Below are 16,532 nucleotides of genomic sequence, written 5' to 3' on the forward strand. Positions count from 1 at the left end.
GAGGTGGTGGATTCTCCCTCCCTGGAGGTTTTTAAGAAGAGACTGATGTGGCACTCAGTGCCAGGGTCTGGGAACCACAGTGGCAGTGGATCAAGGGTTGGATCTGATGATCTCAGAGGTCCTTTCCAACTCAAATGATTCTGTGAATCGGGTTTTCAGGGAGCCCGAGCTGCCTGGGGCTGGTGCCACGAGGTGTTGGGTACTTTGCCCAGAGGATGTTTAATTCGCCAGCCCGGCTAGTGCCTGGCAGTGCCAACAAGCACCATGAGGAGTGTGGCCGCCTGCATCTGCCTTTCAGTGATGCTTTTTTTTCTGAGGAGGATTTTCAGCCCCGCCGCGGCTGCAGGAAGTCTTCCCTTCCTCATCTTCACCACCCTCCTCACATCCCCCAGCTCCTTCTTCAGTATTCAGCATTAAAATCACTCCTCCATCCCGCCCCCTTCTCTTGAAGTGAACGGCAGACGCCGGGCGGCAGTTGGGTCAAAACCCTCCCGCCCGCTCCACTTAGCTCCGCCTCGCAGGGGCGAGGCCGCGAGATAGGACGTCAGCGAGGCGTGGGGGTTGTGGCGCCCGCCCTTACCGCTGCGCGCAGGGAGGGGCGGGTCAGCCATCTTGGGCTCGCCGGGCCGTGCCTGCGAGCGGGCGGGGGAGGCAGCGCCCGCCCTGCGGAAGTGCCCTCAGTCCCCGCCGCCCGGCCCAGCCCAGCCCCGCCGAGCCCCGCCGGAACGCGACCAGGGCTGCCCGCCGATCCCCAGCACCGCCGCTACCGAGGAGCATGGCAGGGCGGCTTCCGGCCTGTGTGGTGGACTGCGGCACGGGGTGAGCGACGGCCGCTGACAGCTCGGTGCCGCCCGGGGCGGGGCCGGGACCGGGGCCGGGCGGGTTCCGTTGCCGCAGATGGCGGCGGGGGTCGCGTTGCCCACGGGGGGGGGGACAGGGCCGGGCCAGGCAGTAGCGCCCGAACCGCCGCGGTGCCGGTAGCGGGAGGGCTGGGGGTAGCAGCCGGCTGCCTTCCCTTCCCCTTCCCTCATCCTCTGCCGGGCCCTGCGCGGCCGCCCGGCGGGGAGGGCTGTCCCGGTGCGGCCTCTCGCCCTGGGGCCGCGCCCGGTGGTTCCCCCCACTTGCCCTGGAGGAGCCGTCTCCGGCTCCTCGGCCGGTGCCTGCCGAGGTGCGGCGGGACCCTGTGCGGCTGGCGGAGCCGAGGGGAGGGGGGCGGCGGCGAGCGGAGAAAACGACCCCGCGGCTGCCTGCGAGCTCCTGAAATTCCCTGGCTTGGAGGAGGCACCGCGCTGTCGGATGCTGTCCCGGGGACTTTCACGTTTTTGTTTATTTTTAATGGATAATGTCATTTATTCTGGGTTACTTCTCTCTGTGGAAGGAAAAAAAAAAAACCCTCCGCCTCCAGCGAGCAGGCGCAGAGGAACTTCCTTAGTTTTGTCAAAGGCTCTTCCTGCTTTTGGGCTTTTATACCTTATAAGGCAGTTTTCAGTGTCAAACCTGAACCAAATCAGTTTTAGAAACTGTTCTTTTTATTTAGCAGCTACCAGGTGATGAAGAGAATGTGGTGCCAGTGATATATAGCATAAAAAGTGATTCGGGAGAAGGCCCTCGGGTCTCAGGCTCCCTTTTCCGTCGGGGCACGGCTCCTGGAGGCAAGCAAGCCCTTAAGGTGTCTGTAGGAAGCCGACCTGGAAGGGTTACGTGGTACCGATTGCAGGAGCACTTTTCAGGAAGTGAAAACCGCTCTGTGACCTCTTCTTCTGCGGTATCGTTTTTAAAGATAAGATACTTCATTTTAGGCACTATGCATCAGCCGTTTACTGGAGAGTGTTAATGTATTTTCCAGGCTGTTCCTCGTTTAGCTAGCACTGATGGCCTGCTGATTCGGTAGCCTGTCTTTTTGTTTCACTTCTCATCCATCTTGCTAAAAGCATTCACAGATTTCCTAGTGACTGCAGTGTAGATACAAACGTTTGCTCTGAAAGGGTGTGTTCTTTTGGAATCCAAGTGCTTGTTTTTTGAAAGGAGATGCTCATCTTTTCTTCAAGAGACTGTATTTGGTGTAGGACATTAATGAATTAGTCTTCAGGAAGAGCAGCCATAAATATGTTTATGGTGTCTGTGTGTTTAACAATTGTATGAAGAAGTCACACCTGTAGCTAGAGTAAGAGCTAAATCCTTGAATTTTGTGGGATGAAGGAATGCTGGCACATCATGAATGAGAGTGTCTGAGTGTAATGGGAGTATATGCAGGTTTAACATAATGTGTATATGCACTGTATCTTTCAAAACAAAAGATCGGTAATGGACTGTGCTGCATGCCACTAGAAGCTTTTTCCCATGCCATGTGTTTGTGCATTGCAAGTAGTCTCAATAAAGTCAGTAACTGTGTTTTTACAGTTTTGCAAAATACAGGTTGTGACCACTGGAGCAGAGTGATTCACAGAGAGCTTTCAGTGATGCCAAGCAATGCACTAACGTAGCAAAGACTTTGCCTTTTTAATGTAAGAGGTGCACCAAGGGACCTGAGCATCCAAACAAATAAATGTTCCTGGGGTAGGTGTGTGTGCAAGTACTCCATTAATCAACCTCAGTGCAGCTGGTATACTCTGTAATGTTCATCTCTGTGGTGTTCACCAAGTCTTGCTCCTTATTTATTTGCCCCCTGTCTTTAAAGATCTCTCTGAGATACTGTTTTATATATATATATAAAATTTTTTTTAACATGGCCCAGCTTGATCTCTCCAGGCTTTTCTGACACACTTTGTAGTTTCAGGTTGTTTTCCCCTTAAGTTCTGCTCCAGGAAACTGGGCAAAAATTTTTAGCGTTGGAAGTGTTGAAGAATGTTAGGGTTGTTAAAATTCATTCATTTTGGTAGTCAAAGGTATAAAGTGGTGAATTTACAAGGAAAAAAATCTAACACTTGAAGCAAATAGGGAACAGGTGGGTAGTAGTGCAGTGGGATGTGATAGCATAATCATGCTCATAGTTTTCTTATTAATTGGTTCAGCCCTCTCTGACACCATCTTGTTTTTTGTGCCTTAGAAAGAACATGACACATAAATTATGTCACTCTTGTGCTGTGTGTGAATCAGTTGAGATATCACTTAAAATACTGTCTTGTCTACTGAAATGATACAAAGCAGAGAAGGTAAAGGTAGCCCCTGAAAACAGTAAAAGGTTTCAAAAATACAAATACAACCACAGCAGAAAGGCTGAAAGGGGCTGCCTTTAGAACAGGCAAGTCTTTAGAAGTGCACAGTTTTGTTTTGTTTTTTCAATAAGTAGTGTTTTTGGTTGGTGCTTGTTTTTGTTTGTTTTTTTTTTTTTTGAGGGAAGGGATGATAATTAATTTACAGTTCAAGGAGAATTTACCTTAATCAGCAAAAGGGCAGGTATAGGAGAGGTATTAAGGGTGTCTTTTTGCATGTCTTGTGCATGTAGCCACAGGTTCATTTCTTGATTGGAGTGGTATTTTTTGTGTGCATTCTTTTTTGCCAGGTGAGATTGAGGGGAAGGAGGTGGATGAGAAAAGTGGCAGGGTTATGCTTTTCAGCATCAGGCTACACAGATAAGAGATATTTTAAGAAACATTGTCAAAGCATAAGTACACCAAGGCACAGAAGAAGTAGGGAGGACCATGTCATCCCCATTGTTTGAGGGCTTAAGAGGTTAGTCAAATTTCTTGGGTATTATCAAGATTATCACCTGGAGCTGGCAAATGGGTAAAGTCAGTGACATGCTTATGAGATGATGGGTGAAGCAAGAATTCTTCTGGTGTTTCATTGTATATCTTGAAATTTGCATTCTTTGCTTAAGCAAACCCAGTGCCTAGAAATTGAGGTAATGTATACCTGTTAAAAGCAGGTAAATACTGTTAATGGGACTTACTTCAGACTGGTGTATCTAGGGATTGCTTTTAAAAATAAAAGTACAAAAAAAAAAAACCCATGGTATTATTTTCATAAAGTGTATGAAAAACACACCAAAGAAGTGAAAAGGCTTTTGTTGATATTTTAATCTCAATAGGCTGCAGTCTTTTGTTCTGTGCCTTTTAAGTGTTGGAATAGTCCTCAGTGCCTGTTCACAGGCAAACAGCACAGCCTGCAAACCATTATTAAAAGCTCTTCCTACGCCACTTCAGAATTCAGCTTGATTAGGTTGGCAAGTAGATTTTAGCTGTGTCTTTCTGTGTGATTGCATTTTTTTCCCTTAGTATACACTTGTATAACACTGAATTAGATCATTTGTGATGACAGATAATTGCAAGACTTCAAATTAATGGCTCTTCAGCTGAGCTGAATTCAAGGGCTGTGTAACCTACTGCAGTTCAAAAGTGTGAACTTAATTCTAGCAATGATTTAAAGAAAAGTATTTGTGTTTTCTGCACCTACACTTCCCTTTTCTATAGGCTTGGTTTTTCTGTGGCTGTCAGATTCATTGCCAGGCAGTACATAATGTAGGTAACCAGACTCCAGAACTTTTTATTGGTAGGGTCAATGTTGTTGAGTCTCTTCTTGAGTAAATTGGTTACATGATAGTGTGGAAAAAAAATTTCAGTTGTTTTATGCCTTGCTTGCTATGCCTTGCTTCTTATCTCCTGTCATACACCAAACCAGGCCCCTTTTTCACTTCCCTTACACAGGTTACAAAAATGTTTGTTTTGGGGGTTTCTCTTCTTTCTTGCCTTGGTACTAGGGGAGAAAGCAGCCCCACTGTTCCTGGTAGGAACATGAGTCCTTTGAAACCTCCTGACAGTTTGCATTCCTGCCGAGCTGAGAGCCTGGAAATTTGAGTTTGTTCAGGATTTCCAAGCTTTCTTGACGTGAAGTTGCAGACTGTTCTTCAGAGTGAGTCACATCTCAGAGTTTTTTGGCTGTTCAGTTTCTATTACCAGTTCTGCTGTAAATGAAGGAAGGAGAAACTTGGGTACATGAAACCTCAGAGAAGCTGAAATCCTGGCTGGTGCTTGGGGGTGGTTGTGTGCAGTGTGTGGGGGTGAGCTTTGAATTGGGGGACTTCTCTAACTTCTCTAGTTAATCTTCATGCAACTCCTGCATAGCTTCGTGCTCTTAAGTAGAGCAAAGTGTTCATGGGTTAAGCATTCTCTGATGTGAGAAATTATGACAGGATTATGTGGTTCTGTTTCTCTTCTGAGTTTTGACCTGGTAGTATAAATGAGTTCAAGATCCATGAAGAGCTAATAATCTTCAAAAGACTAAAGATTTGTGAAATGAGAAATCCAGTGCTATGAAAAGCAGCTCAGGGGAAGTAATGTCCTGCATTTTGTTTGCTCTGACACTTTTTTAGTATCTTATTCTGTACCTCGAAAACCATCTCTTTTGGGATTAATTTTCTTTATGTTGTGTCATCCCGGAAGCAACTGTCAGCATGGAAAGCATGAACAAAGTAATTCCTTAATGGAATATGGAAAAAATATTCTTCCAGGATTTAAAAAATATCTTTTACTTGCCAGTAGCTGAAATGGTTAGGAATAGAGAAGGAAATGTTTTGTCCTTAACACAGAAAAAGTAGTTGTGCTAGATGGAAGGTTGTAGTTATATATATATATATATATATATAATTGCAGATAGGTTCTGAAGACCCATGATGACCTGTGATGTGTCTTAAATGATAGGAATACATCATAGTCTGTGTTTTAACACTAAATGCACAATGTCCAATAGAGTCATGAGTATTAGGAATTCAGTTAGGAATGTATATATATTCCTATACACATAGACATGTATTTTGGAATACTGTTACAGCAGTCAGTTTATATCTTAATCAAATACATGTTAGAAGCCATCTAAGGTGCATGGCACCTTCAAGTCCTCCTGTTTCAGCTTCGTTTTTCTCATATCTCATACTTTATGAATATATAAAAAAAAGGAGAGAGGAAAGGACCATTTCAGAGGACAAACCCACTTGCACCCATGGGTTGAATCTATAAAGTTAATGATAAATGAGCAGAGCTCCTACACATCCATGTGAGGGAAGGTTGCACAGTCACCACAACCAGAGCCAGGCCTGGTTGAAAGGAGAGGTGTGAGGAAGGGTTGTGGGTGTGCAGGGGTGGCACAGGGCAGGTTTCCTTCTGCTGTCTTGGTTGTTTTTTACCTGACTTGAACATTCTCTCCAGAACATGTGCTGATTGTGTGACTGTGATGCACATTTGCTCATCTAAATTAGTTGAAAATACAGCTTCTAGGAGTTCAGAAATACAATATTAGTTCCTGAGTAGTAATCCAGCCTCTCCACTATTTTATAGGCATGGATAAAAAACCTTGCAGTTGGCCTTTTTGGTAATGCAGTTTAAAAGTTTCGACATGATGTTTCAACATACAGTTTCATCATTGCAGGCTTTTTTTGGGAAATATAAAAAGACTGACAATTTCAAACAAGCTTCTTGTTTACTGCAATTTTGAACAAACATTCTTAATCTAGAGACATTTAAGGAGAAAAAAATGGTAAAATCACTAAAATAATAATTACTTCCTTTTCTGTTCTGCTTAAGAAACCTGTATTGCTTTAAACTTATGATGTAATTGGTTTTGCTGAACTAAAATGTGTTTACGTGTGCCAACCTAACAAAAATCATCCTTGGGTAAATAATCAAAAATACCACTCTTTTCAATCTTGTTAATGTCCATAGCAGGATTACTTTAGCCATAAAACTGAAGCATCTGTCCTTTTAAAGTGGTGCCACATTGCTTTATTTTTATTTATTTATTTTTAAGTTGTCAAGAAGGATTGTATCCAAAATTGAAAAAGTTGTCATTTCATCCCTTGACTTCATGTTCTGATCATGAGTTTGCATTTCTAAGACTAGACATGGAAAAACTCTAGATAAATTTAGAATTTATATTTTTTTTCCTGGGGTTTCCTGTTTCTCTTTATTATTCTCTTGTGGTCATTGCAAGTGTTTGCAGCTGTGCACAGGATGTGTTTTGGCATGCTCAGTCTTTGGAGAGTAAGATGCAGACAGGGGGTTGTCCTGATACTTTATTTTGATTGTAACCTTGCTACCAGTGAATGAATCAAAATTTTAATTCTTTAGTTGGTGCAGTGTCTCTTACTTACCTACTATTTCAATATTAGCATTTTATTTTTCATTACTTGCCTTGGATTTATTTTGCTGTTAATCATCTGCAAGAGCTTTTACAATCTGACTTCTTGCATATTCAGTTAGACCTCAGAATCTCTGTGATCATGTTAAATGAGATTTGCTTTTTACATTAAACAAAATTCAGTGGTCTGTTTTTGTCCACAGCTTAGCGGGGCATTTTTTTCTACAAAACAACTGTTTCTAATTGGAAGTCATCTCTTATTAGAAGCATGGTCTAACATGGTAAGTATGTGAACTGGTGTTTTAGTGCAAGCCTGTTCCTAATGGAAAACATTTGGTTACCTACTGAAATGCTTGAGTAGTAACCAGTGTACTGGGCAGATGGAAAGTGTGCTGAGGGTTTCCTGCAGTGCTTGCTGTGAGCTCCTTCCTTCTTGTCCATGCTCTGTTTGGTTTCATCTTACCCCCTGCTCAGGTGGGTGTAATTGGAGAGATTGTAGTAGTTGGTGGTTCAAAGCTGGAGCTCTCAAGTGCTGAAATTGTGCAGGTAGCAAGCAGAAATGCCCAGCTGGTTTTTTTAATGTGGAATAACTTTTTGGTTCTGCTGCTCTATTTAATTTCTTTGGAAAACTTCCCTAGTGAAGTCAGTTTTGTATCAGCTATGGCTCTTGCTGCTTCTTATAACTCAGATTTTGCCCATTTCATCTCTTCAAGTGCAAGATTTTGTTTACCTGGCAATAAATTATTTGGTGATTCAATTGATCCATCCTTGTTTTATATGTTGAAAAGTATCTGTAGTTAATCTCATCTCTTGGGTTTTTTCCCCCTCTCACAATAAATATTTTATACTATTAAGTATTTAGTCATCCAGACTTCCGAACTTTTGGGGAGTTCTTTTCTCATTATTTGGAAACACCACAAGGAGTAGTCAGGCTGTGGAAAATACTCAAAAAACTTGCATAAAAATGAAACATAAATTTATTAAAAAAACCTAGCAGTCTAGGTTAGTATTGTGTGGGTGTTGTGTAACACAGAGGCACTGTTCAGATACTTGTTAAAATGGAATTATCTGCAAGTCTCAAAGGAAGCAGTAAGTAAAAAGAGAGCATTTTGCTTTTGCCAACACAAACTATTTTCATTATACAAAGATAATATCCAAAACTGTTTGCTCTTCTTTCTTTGAGGAAAATGTAATCAAAGGAAAGCTTTCATGCTGACATGTACTTCAACACAGAAAATAAATATTTGAAATGGATTTCACAAATTTAAAGAAAATTGACTGAGGGCAAATTTAGATGGTAGTATCATCAGAATACCTGAACATGGATTTTGTTAAACTTGAAAATCAATCTCTTTTTTTTTAACTATTTTAGTACACTTTTCACGACTCAGCCACAAGCTAGAGTCCTTTGATAATAAATGCATCACATCTTCCTGTTTACTTCTAGAAGAGAACTGCTGCAGAGTAAAGTTATCTATGCTGTTGTTTGTTTTATTTTTTTTTTCAGTTTTGGTGGAAGTAAACATAGAGCAAATTTGAAAGTAGTTTCTCTTCTACTTTATCCAAATGTTAGTAGAATTAGAAACTGCACAATCTGGTAGTTTCCTGAGTTCTCCAAACTGAGATATGAACTGTCACCTGAAGACTCTTGTTGCAGGGCATTTGACTTTATTCTGAATGCTGTGTAGCACAGGATGCTGTTGCCTCTGTGTTCCTCTTAGTCACGCACCAGGAGGGTTCTGCTCTGGCTATTTGTGGCCATGAGTTTGTGGTTTTTTGCTACCCATTTTGGCTAGATTTTTACTTGGGAACATTGCAGTCATGTCTGTGCTTCAAGTTCTAAAATATATATATATTATATTTGGACAAAAATAGAGAGACTTTTAAAGATAACCGTTCATAGAGATTTTTTTTCTTCCACTGTTTGGGAAATAATTATTCATTTAAACATATTTTTCAAGTTGCTTTTGAGCTTACTTAAAACTCCACACCACTTCATTCTGCTTAAGGTTTTTAACTGTTACAGTATGAAGGAAAGAAGTATTTGTTGTCAAGGTGAAAGTTCTTGTTTGAGTGGACTGATCTTTGGGGAAAATATTGTAAGAAAATAGTTTCAGATACACAGTAATGAAGCTAATTCTAAGGTTGCAGACTGCCAGATTTGTAACATCTCTCCTGTCTAGAGGTCCCATATGTCTTTGAAATACCCTTTTGCCATCCCTTCAAGTCTTAAGATTAACAGTGTTCTTCTGAGAGCACTTGTAATTTTCTGTGCTTTTTCCATTTATAGAACTAATGTCTTGGCTTTCACTATTGATTACTTAAAGCATTTTTGATCAACAAGTGTTTTAAAACTTGATAGAAGTTATTAAAAATGCAATGAGTGGTGTGTAAAAGATACAAAAATATGAAAGGCATGACTCATTTCAAGTCTTTTTCTGTCTTGTGTTTTATCAAGGACATTTGAAAGGAGATAGTAAATGAATGTATTAATACAAGCCCCATTTACCTAATATGATCAGTTCCTTCAGGGATTTCTGCTGCTGCTTAACCAGTTTGTACCTGATGCTAGAGCCTGGGGACTTTTTAAAGGGGCTTTTCTCTTTCTCCATAACTTTCTCATTATTTTTCTTTGTGAGGATTTGAAAAGTAAACATCCCCTAAGCTTTTCAGTCTCATTAGGTGTACAAGAAGGAGGATAGAAAAAAAGGAACAAATAAAAATACAAAGGCTCTTTCAAGCTTTTCAGGCACATGAAGCTGTATGTAGGAAGACTTAAGAGCCCATCCATGTTTCTGAAGTATTCCAGTTCTTTCTAATGCAGCCTTGTTACTGAAAAACATGAGTAAAACCACCGTATCTCTTATAAATTCTGTCTGCATGGAATTTATCCAGATAAAACAGGAAAGGCTATGAAGCCCTTTTTGATGAAGTCTTTGATGGACACAGCATCTGTAAGGGGCTGTGGACTGAAGTGCAGAATCTCTTTCTGTTCTGTGTATATGTGTATCCTCCTTTGACTCTCCCCACTTTCTGAGCTTTTCTGTACTGCCTTCTGCAACCTGCTCACTTAATTACAATTTTCCTAGAATTAAGGTAGCTTAGCCAGCAGTGAATTTTGCTGTTGTATGCACACCTGCAACAAAGAATTTACATGCTTCAGCAAACTTCAGTCACATCTGCACTATCCTGCATGCCTGCACACAGTGGCCTGTTGTGAAGCTGTGAAACTGTGAAATTATAAAATAACCTTTCTTGGTTTGTATCTTTTGAGCTGTTTATCATGTAATTTTAAGATAGGATGCCTGAAATTTCATAAATTGAAACATTAAAGTGCTCTGGTGCGATAGTTTTAATGATTTCTCTGTAAAATTACTTATGCAGCAAATTGTCAAGCTATGGTGGAGGAGATTTGCATAAACAAAGTTACTTTAGCAAGCAGAATTGCATACAAATATTCTAGCAGCCTGTGCTGGTGTTGTTATAAAGAGAATTACTGCTGTGGTGTCCTGAGAGAAGTGAGGTTGAGATTGGATTGAAATGGTGAGGTGGTTTGCAGCCCATGCTAATAAAGACAGCTCCTGAGCAAGGGCAACAGACTTCACAGTATTCTCTGCTGTTCATTGTTTAAATAGTTGAGGCCTCTGGAGTTTCTTTGCTCTATTTTGATCAAAAAAACCCAGCCCCATGCAGCCTTTTTCTCACACCTGAAGGAGGTTTAGTGCTATGGAGGGCAGTCCAGGTTGGTGCATTTGGCTGCTCAGCATGGGATTTTGAAAAGCCAGCATGTAAGTGGGAATTATCTACATAGGACAACAAACATGCCAGGGTGTATTTAGAACTTCTTGATTCTTTGAGCATCTCAGTTTCAAACTGTAAGAAAAGAGTTTTGTCAAATAATGATTCCCAGACTTTAAACTCCTGAGCTTCAGTGCCTGTACTGTTCAGAAATCAGCAGGGATTACTTCTTTTAAGCACCTCTTATTTGATTTAAATGGCTGGTATGGTCTTGTGTATAGCTGTTAGTGTGGTGATTTTTGACTTCTGTTGATACATTACCACTTGCGAAACTCAACAGTTCTTCCAGGAAGCAACAAGTTGCAGGTCTGTAAGGTGTCCATATCTATGCCTATATGGTCATGGAATTAAATAATTAGGCAGTCTTTGGAGTAGGGGTCAAACTTCTAATTGTACACATAAGTTGTGATTACTGGGCATTTGGGCTTGCTTCTTGGAGTCTTTTCCACACAGTTTCAGGAAAAAAATACAAATCACTCTGGAGAGTCTGTAAGTAGCTAGAGGCTCTTAAGGGAAATGAAAGATGTGGTTCTGAACCCATTTGGATGGAAGAGGACATGGAATACAGATCTCCTGCCCCCTTAGCAAGTGTTCCATCTATTTAGCTCTTGTGAAAAGGCAGAATCAGCTTATTTCTAAGTATAAATGCAGTTTAACTTCCCAGAAAGGCTAATCCCATCACTAAATGTTAGACTTACTTGGGCCAGGACTCACTGGGCAAGGTCTACATAGGACTTTGCAGAGATGTGTTCAGTTGGAGGAACCTTGTTGGGCTTGGTGCACAAGCTGCGCAGCCCTGCCTCCTATATACACAAAGGCAGAATTTTAGGACTTAGACATGCAAAATAATGCATATACTGTACAGGTTAATGTATTTGGGAAGCCCATTGCATCTGCAAGGTGAGATACAGGGCAATGAGTATGTTGCCTTTTGAGTGAGAGCTTGAACAGGATTGTTGTGGCTCAGATGGTGGACAGTAATTCAGAACTGTCATGAAGAGAAAACAATTTGAACAAAACCAGCCAAACAAAAAACTGAAAAATATATCCTCCTATGTATTTTTTTCTCTAACTTTACCACCTTGAAGGTAAGCTAGAAAGTGACTTTTAATTTATTTATTTTTTTTTAATCCCTATGCTGCAATGCATCTCCAGTGGGGCCAGTGTTAGAGGTGCATCTTACTCCTGTTGTGTGTACATTTTTAAGAAGAGAGATAAAAAGAATTTTCCTATGCATGAAATTGCTTTTCACCGAGGTCATTAGGGGTAGCTGAGGGTAGACTGTAATCTGGATTTGCTTTCCAGAAGTTGAAGGTCAGGTGACATTTGTCTGCTAATTCTCTTCTCTGTTTTTGCTTTGCTAACTCATTGTGTCTTTGCATGGAGCTGTCAGCAAAATGACAAGGATACAGTTTGTGTTGTGCCACCCCATTTCTGTTGTACTTTGAGCAGCTGAACAAATGGATTGCCTGCAAAGCAGTTGTCACCTATTCCTCACCCTGTTGTTAAAATTTCGGTTGTGCTAGAGCTAGGGTGTATAACTTGGGAGAACAACTACAGAATGACAGTTGTAGACAGGAAAGAAGTGGAGCAAAGGTGTGTGGTCATGGTTTGTGGTTTACAGACAGAGGTTCTGCTAATGACATTCTCATAAGAAGTTCTTACCCTAAGTGCAGTTTCCTTTTGGCTTTAAAATTGTCTGCATGACTAATACATAAGTGACCTTCAAGTCACTTTGCGTTCGTGTCATAGCCTTGGAAACATCCTTCTAGGTGAGGGAGCACATACAAGAAATCCCATTACCGCAGCTGAGAAGATTGTGGATAGCCTTTTGGTTGTCCTTCCAGAGATCTCTGGGGCAGATCAGCTCTGAGCTACTTCACAATTTCAGGGTATGAGTTTGAGGTGGATGTGAGTAGAGAGATTTCTCCACTGATAGCTGAGATGTGGGTTGGTAGAGTTAACTTGGAAGGAGCCTTTGTTAGCTGTTATCCCCACCCTATTTGTGGTATCAATGTCCTCTACAAAAAATACTATTTTGTTAGTCCCATAATTCCATCCTCAAGGGTCAAAGGCTGGTGTGTGAGACCCTGTTGCCTTTTAGAGAAGATGCTGCAGGGAAGTCACTGGGTAATACCAACACCCTATGTATGTGTTTTGATATTGTGGGTGTGTGTATGGTTCTGTGTATATCTACACACATTCATATTGAGACTTTGTAGCTGCTTTTGGATACTTTGAAGCTTACCTTCTGCAGTAAACCTGAAGGTCATGATTATCCAACAAAATTTTTGCCATGTTTGTTTTCTCTCCATTTCTAATAAAGTGAGCTATAGCCCTACAGAAACACTTCATGTAGCTGGACATGAAGAAATAAAGGAAGTCATCTGGATGATCAAGGTTGAATTCAGGTTTTCACCTTTGGGATTTTATAAATCACTGTTACAGATTTAATAGAAATCTGCTTCTAGTTCTATACTTATCTTGACGCTGCCTTGTTCTTACTACTGGGTAGTGCCCCAAATTCAGTGTGGGAAAGCTGAGTTTCCATCTCATTAATGACATGTCCCTGCCTGTCTCCTTGGAAGTCCCTCCTGCCACTCCTTGGTGCTATGTAGCAAGCCAGACAAGCTGTGATTGACTCAACTGTGATCCCGTGTCGCTACTGGCTTATGATATCTTTAATATCAGGATTTTTTTCCTGTAGTGGCAGTGCCTTACTACCCTGAAGAAGACAGGGTGTGCCACATTCCCCTGTGAATCACACCTTAGTCAGACACACTTTGCCCTCTACCAGCTGCTTGTGGAAACTGTATCCTTGTGAAATCTAGCTTGGCCATGGTATCCTTTTTTTTTTTTTTTTTAATGTGGTTTAAATATTTACTTCCATGTGTTGGTGATAGAATAGATCTGATCAGTCTGCCTAAAGCCACATCTTTGCAAAATTTAATTTAAAAAACCCAGCAAAACAAACCACCGTGCATTTGGAGAACTGAAGATTTGTATGAACCTTTATTAATTTTTAAATTACCTTTTTTTCTCATTATGACATTTTTAAACTCCATTTTAGCTTGAGAGCCTCTGTCTGTATATGTTTAGTTTTGAAGATCAATCTTGCTGTTTATTCTGTGTGTTACCACAGTCCCTGGCAGCCCCAGCAGAGCCCCCTGGTACCAGTCCTGGTGTGAATGTTGCAGAAACTGTTTCCTGGGGAGCACGGAGCCCCGGGACAGGGCTGAGGCACAGGGGCAGCAGCAGCTCCCTCCCTAAACGATGGCAACAGTGGTGGCATTCCTGATGTGGAAGAAGTCTTGGTAGACTAGAGGTGTGAAGCTTTGCATTGGAGACTTGCTGTTAGGATGCTTTTATATTTAGAGACCAGAAACCATGTGGGTTTTTTTCCTCTCATTGGTGTTGTGTTTATTCCCCCACTCCCATTTTTTGGAAGCTTAAAAATGAGACTTTCTTTTTTTTTCCTTTCATGAGTCAGGAGGCTTCTTGCTGAGTAGGCCATAGTGGTTTTAGATATGCTGATTTTGTGTCTGAATGTGGTCTTTTTATCTAAAATGCATATTGCATTTGGCTGGGTTTTTTTCCAGTCTGCTGTCTGTGTGTGTGCTGGGCAGTCTCCCACACCACAGGCAACAGTTTAGCTTTTGTGTTCCTTGGAACACTCAGTTTAATAATCAAACAATTTTAACTTCTTTACTTGTTAAGGCACTTCTGATCTAGTTGTAGGTTTATGTAGCCTTCAGGCTCCAAAGTTCCTGCATAGATCTAGCCATAAAGTCTTTATGCTGCAGTTTCTGTTTTACAGGAGAAGGTAGGGGGAGTGAATCATAATTTGCTGTGGTTTTTTAAATTTTTTTTTTATTATTCTTTGCAGAACTAAAGGCTTCTTAAAACAATATAGACACAGTGAACAGTTTTGTTCTTCATGGAAAGTTATAGAAGCATCAGATTATAGAATTAATTGAAATCTCTTTCAGGAGCTAGATCATAGAATGTTAGGGCTTGGAAGGGACCTCTAGAGATTGAGTCCAGCCCTCCTGCCAAAGGAGGATCACCCAGGGAAGGCCACACAGGAACACATCCAAGGTGGGTTTTGAAAGTCCCTAAAGAAGGAGACTCCACAACCTCTCCTGGCAGCTGTCTTCTGCTAGAATTTTTTCTTTTTAATTCTTTCTAATATTTAGTTTCTTTTATTGATCTCATTTTGCCTATGTTTTCCTTTTTGCCTAAGTTTTCCTTTTTAGTATACTTTCCTGTTGATATGAAGTAGAGTTTTCTTACATGATTACTCCCATGGTTACCATATCAGGTCTGAAGCTTTGAAAACACTTATATTGCAAAGCATTTTTTGTCTTAGATGAGGTCCTGTGCTAACTGCTTTGTCTGGGGAGAAATACACCTTCCTTTTGAGGACAGGTTTCTCTTGGCCCAGCACTAACACGTGTGGGTAATGTCAGTGACAGAAGTTGTGTGCAGGTTAGCAAACACGTGAGCAAGTTGTGAACAGTAGCATCAGCAGCATCACATCAAAACCTTCTGCAGCAGCATTCCCTCTTCCAGCCTGGAAAAATGGAACCTCTTGTTGCCAGGCATTTTCCTGTCTATAAATGTATGAGTTGTTAAAATCAGTACCTCCTAAGAATTTCCAGTTCATATAAGCACTGAAGATTGTAGAGGTGCTACCACAGTGTTTCATGCTTTTGCTGATGGTGGTACTTCAGTTAATGCAGCTTTCTGACTGCATGAAGAAAATGAGAACTTTGTCATGTCTGTGTTTGTTAAAAACTTGTGCATAGGCTGCAACTAGTGTTCCTTTTGGTCTGCATGTTTTAGAATTTGCCTATGCTGTTGTTAACTCTTTTGTAACAGCAGCTGGGAAGTTGTGATACTGTGAGTTTTGTAGCTATTTTTCATCAACACGTGGGTAATTTCTTCAGTTTTCTTACACTGTGACAATGGAAGTCATAACACATTCTAGGAATTGGGTATGTGAAGTTCTTTTCCTCTTGCTTTCCTTAAGCCTTACTTAGCACATTTTCAAGACTATTTTCTATTCATTAAATGGAATTTCTTTTGCTACCAGTGTCACTACCAGCTGTCAATACTGACCAGCTACACCACCACATCTTGGGGAATGCTTGTGAAGGGAATGCCAGCCCTGCCACATGCCCTGCTGACAGCCCAGGGAAAAGGGACTTTTTTTCCCCTGTAGTTAGCAGTTGCAAACACACTTTTACCACTGGTACATGAAAATGTTTCTATAGAAATGCAAACTGCTGAGCAGGGAAGAACTAGGCTGACTAAATGATACTTTTAAGCATTGATAAATTGGATTACTTTGTGTAAAAAAATTTACTAGAGTAGGAGTGAGCAATGATGTTCATTAGGCAGAGAACATTGTTTTACCTTTTAAAAAGGAGAAGTTCTTTATTTCTTTTGTTTGGTGTTTGCTTTTTCTTTTTAAGGGGAAGTCTGTAGGTTTGTGCTTTTTAAAAAATATATATATGGGAAGAGTTAATTAAAAAAAGCTACCCTTGGTATTTGTGATATTAAATATTATAACCTGACCTTTTTTTGCCTCAATAGGTATACAAAGCTCGGATATGCTGGTAATACTGAACCCCAGTTCATTATTCCTTCATGTAAGTATT

At 40.9% G+C, this 16,532-nt stretch overlaps 1 protein-coding gene across 1 annotated transcript in view; it reads left to right on the plus strand.

The window, feature by feature from the left end:
* The first annotated feature begins 578 nt into the window (after nt 1-578).
* ACTR3 (actin related protein 3) overlaps nt 579-16,532 on the plus strand; it is a 28,742-nt gene continuing 12,788 nt past the window's right edge. Inside the window, exons 1-2 of the mRNA XM_030454366.1 lie at nt 579-819; nt 16,468-16,523. Coding sequence (XP_030310226.1) covers nt 776-819; nt 16,468-16,523 — 100 coding nt within the window. The 5' untranslated portion in view covers nt 579-775. The remainder of the gene's footprint in view (nt 820-16,467; nt 16,524-16,532) is intronic.

This window comes from Calypte anna, chromosome 7, assembly GCF_003957555.1.
Source record: "Calypte anna isolate BGI_N300 chromosome 7, bCalAnn1_v1.p, whole genome shotgun sequence".
Classification (NCBI taxonomy): domain Eukaryota; kingdom Metazoa; phylum Chordata; class Aves; order Apodiformes; family Trochilidae; genus Calypte; species Calypte anna.